The sequence below is a fragment of the Zingiber officinale genome, chromosome 8A, assembly GCF_018446385.1.
Source record: "Zingiber officinale cultivar Zhangliang chromosome 8A, Zo_v1.1, whole genome shotgun sequence".
In the NCBI taxonomy this organism is placed as follows: domain Eukaryota; kingdom Viridiplantae; phylum Streptophyta; class Magnoliopsida; order Zingiberales; family Zingiberaceae; genus Zingiber; species Zingiber officinale.
The window spans coordinates 82,559,830-82,562,376 of NC_056000.1; the positions used below are offsets into that span (position 1 = coordinate 82,559,830).

Consider the following 2,547-nt stretch of genomic DNA (forward strand, 5'->3'; position numbering starts at 1 on the left):
TAAGACAAATATCTTCTCATCAGGAGTTCATCTGACAAGTTCCTAAAACAAACAAATCCTTGTCAACTATATCAGGTTGCAAAATGAAACTCGGAAACCCAAGCATTCTCATGTCTACCGTGACAGTCATAAATAATAGAGCATGAAAACAACAATAAAGATTAGTTCAATATCATTGCTTATACGTCATAAAATAACATACCAAATAAATCCTTGCATCCATTTGCAGTTTGGATTACTCTCCTTTAACTCAGCTACAGCTCACAAACACTTCAAGAAGTTTGGGGAGTTTATCTTTGTAAGGGAGAACAAAGCTCCGCAAAAATCTTGGACCAGACAATGAGAATAAGGTTTGTAGCTTCATTTTTGAAGTCCATAACCCTTCAGATTTCAATATCTCCATCACACGAAATCGAGGAATTAACGTCTTTTCCAAACTTAATCCTAAAGGCATTGGGCAGTAAGCAATGTTTGAAGGTGAAATTTCAACATCATTGACCAAAAATTCCATCTTTCTCTGCAATAACTCTGTGGAAAGGCCTAAAAAGTATGGAAATTTCTTGATCGCAGTAATGAAATCCGAGTTCGACCAACCAAAACTGTTCATGAGCTTGAATTGGGCCTCAAATTTTTCCCCGCTGACCTCGTTCAACACATCAAGGAGACGGAGGAACACCCCAGATCCCCGGGTAATTCCGATCCCCTCAGCTCTATCTACCAAAGCCCGGAGGGAATCTGGGTTTTGCACTATGAAGTTCGGGTGGCTTTTAAGGACAAGAGAAATCCGCCCTTCGGGGATACCACATTCATCCCGTAAGAAGTTCAAGTTAGGGCGTACCACATTCTCGATGTTGTTGCTCAAAAACCATCTACTAACCAGGAGATTCTTGAGGAGGATCTCCCTCGATCCAAAAAGACTTTCCCAAACCTTCAATCTGGGGAGAAGCTTGTTCTGGAGGTTGAGGGAGAGAATGACGGGGTGCAGCACAACGACATTGACGGCATCGGACTCAGAGAACCCCATGTCGCGCAAAAAATTAAATTTCGGAACGAGTTTCTTCTCCACATCCCAACCGAGCAATCCTGGTTTCCAAATTATTAGCTTTCTGAGATTAGCGCCATCAAGTCCCCGAGATCTGAAGAATCCAAGAACAGCGTCGGGCTTCTCGGTAGACTGAACACGGAGGAGCGACTTTGAGACCTTGGAAGCATCGTCGGCGGAGAACCCGCATGTATCCACGAGGTACTCGACCAGGAAGTGCGGATTGGGAGAAGCGGTGGCGCCTGAGGAGGAGACGGATGTGCTGGTGGTGAAGAAGAAGAGGCGACGGAGTTGGGTCGAAGGAGGGAGGGCGCGGCGGCGGACTAGGGAGTGAAGCATCGCGTCGACCGTCATATGACAGCGTAAGGACGACCCAGATAGATCCCGTAAAACCCTACTTCAATCAACTTTATGTTTCGTGTAACCAGGTCAATCTAAAGCGTTTTGGTTCGATCTAATTAACCGATTGACCAATATAATTTAGTTGTTCAAATTTTATCTAATTGATTTATATATATATATACACACACACAAATGATACAATACTTTTTTATTTTTTTTAATTTTATTTTAGATATATTATATGTATTTAAGGTTTAAGATTTTAAGATTTAAGGTTGGGTTATAATAAATTTGTGGCAATAAAATTTTTTTTTTAGGGTTCAGGCTTCTCTCTTACGTTATAGTGTTCAAGATTAAATTTTAAATATTTGAGTATAATGCAATAAAAAATTTAAGATGCTCACGGGTATAGTGTTTATTTTTAATAAATATTTATATATAATGAGATGATTATTTGTTCACCCGTTCGATACACACTCTTAGGTGACTCTTATATATTCAGGCGCCTAGATGCCCTCTCAAGCTCTCCGATTTTTAAAAGTGAATCGGGGCGTCCGAACCTGTGAAGGTTGCCTAGGAGTGTGCACCGAACACACACACACACATAGATATATATATATATATATATATATATATATATATATATATATATATGGGCACCCTGGCAGTCCGTGGTAGGCATCCGAGTGCTCGAACATGTGAGAGTCACTCAGGAGTGTATAGGGTAAGGGTGTACAGGCTAAAAATAAATAAATTATATATATATATAGTGTTGATATGCTCCACGACTCTTGGAGCATGATTATGCGTGATTTTCACTATAGTAGTGTCACATTAGATTTATTTTATTTTTCTACTATATCATCACTCGTCAAAATTTTAAAAAAAACCTCTAAACTTTCTCTCCCATTTCATTTTTAAAAACCCAAACATTCCGAACCCCCCCTTTGAACACTATTGTTCCACCCTTCATTATTTTCACCGATAAACTCCCTTGGTGCAGCCTCATCTCGTCTTGCCGTCGATCACCGTCTTCGGCAATCAACTCCCTCGGTGTCGCATCACCTCGCTTGCTTGTCGTCATTCATCTACAGTGTGTTTCCTCATTTATGTGCCCTAAACATCTTCCTTCATCCAAATGCTATAGTTTTGTAGCAGAGATA

The 2,547-nt window shown here is 40.3% G+C and overlaps 1 protein-coding gene across 1 annotated transcript; it reads right to left on the reverse strand.

The window, feature by feature from the left end:
• Positions 1-250: 250 nt before the first annotated feature.
• LOC122011027 lies at positions 251-1,396 on the reverse strand. The gene has a single exon (XM_042567476.1). It carries the CDS (start codon positions 1,394-1,396, stop codon positions 251-253), a length of 1,146 nt encoding a protein of 381 aa, XP_042423410.1.
• Between the last annotated feature and the right edge of the window lie 1,151 nt (positions 1,397-2,547).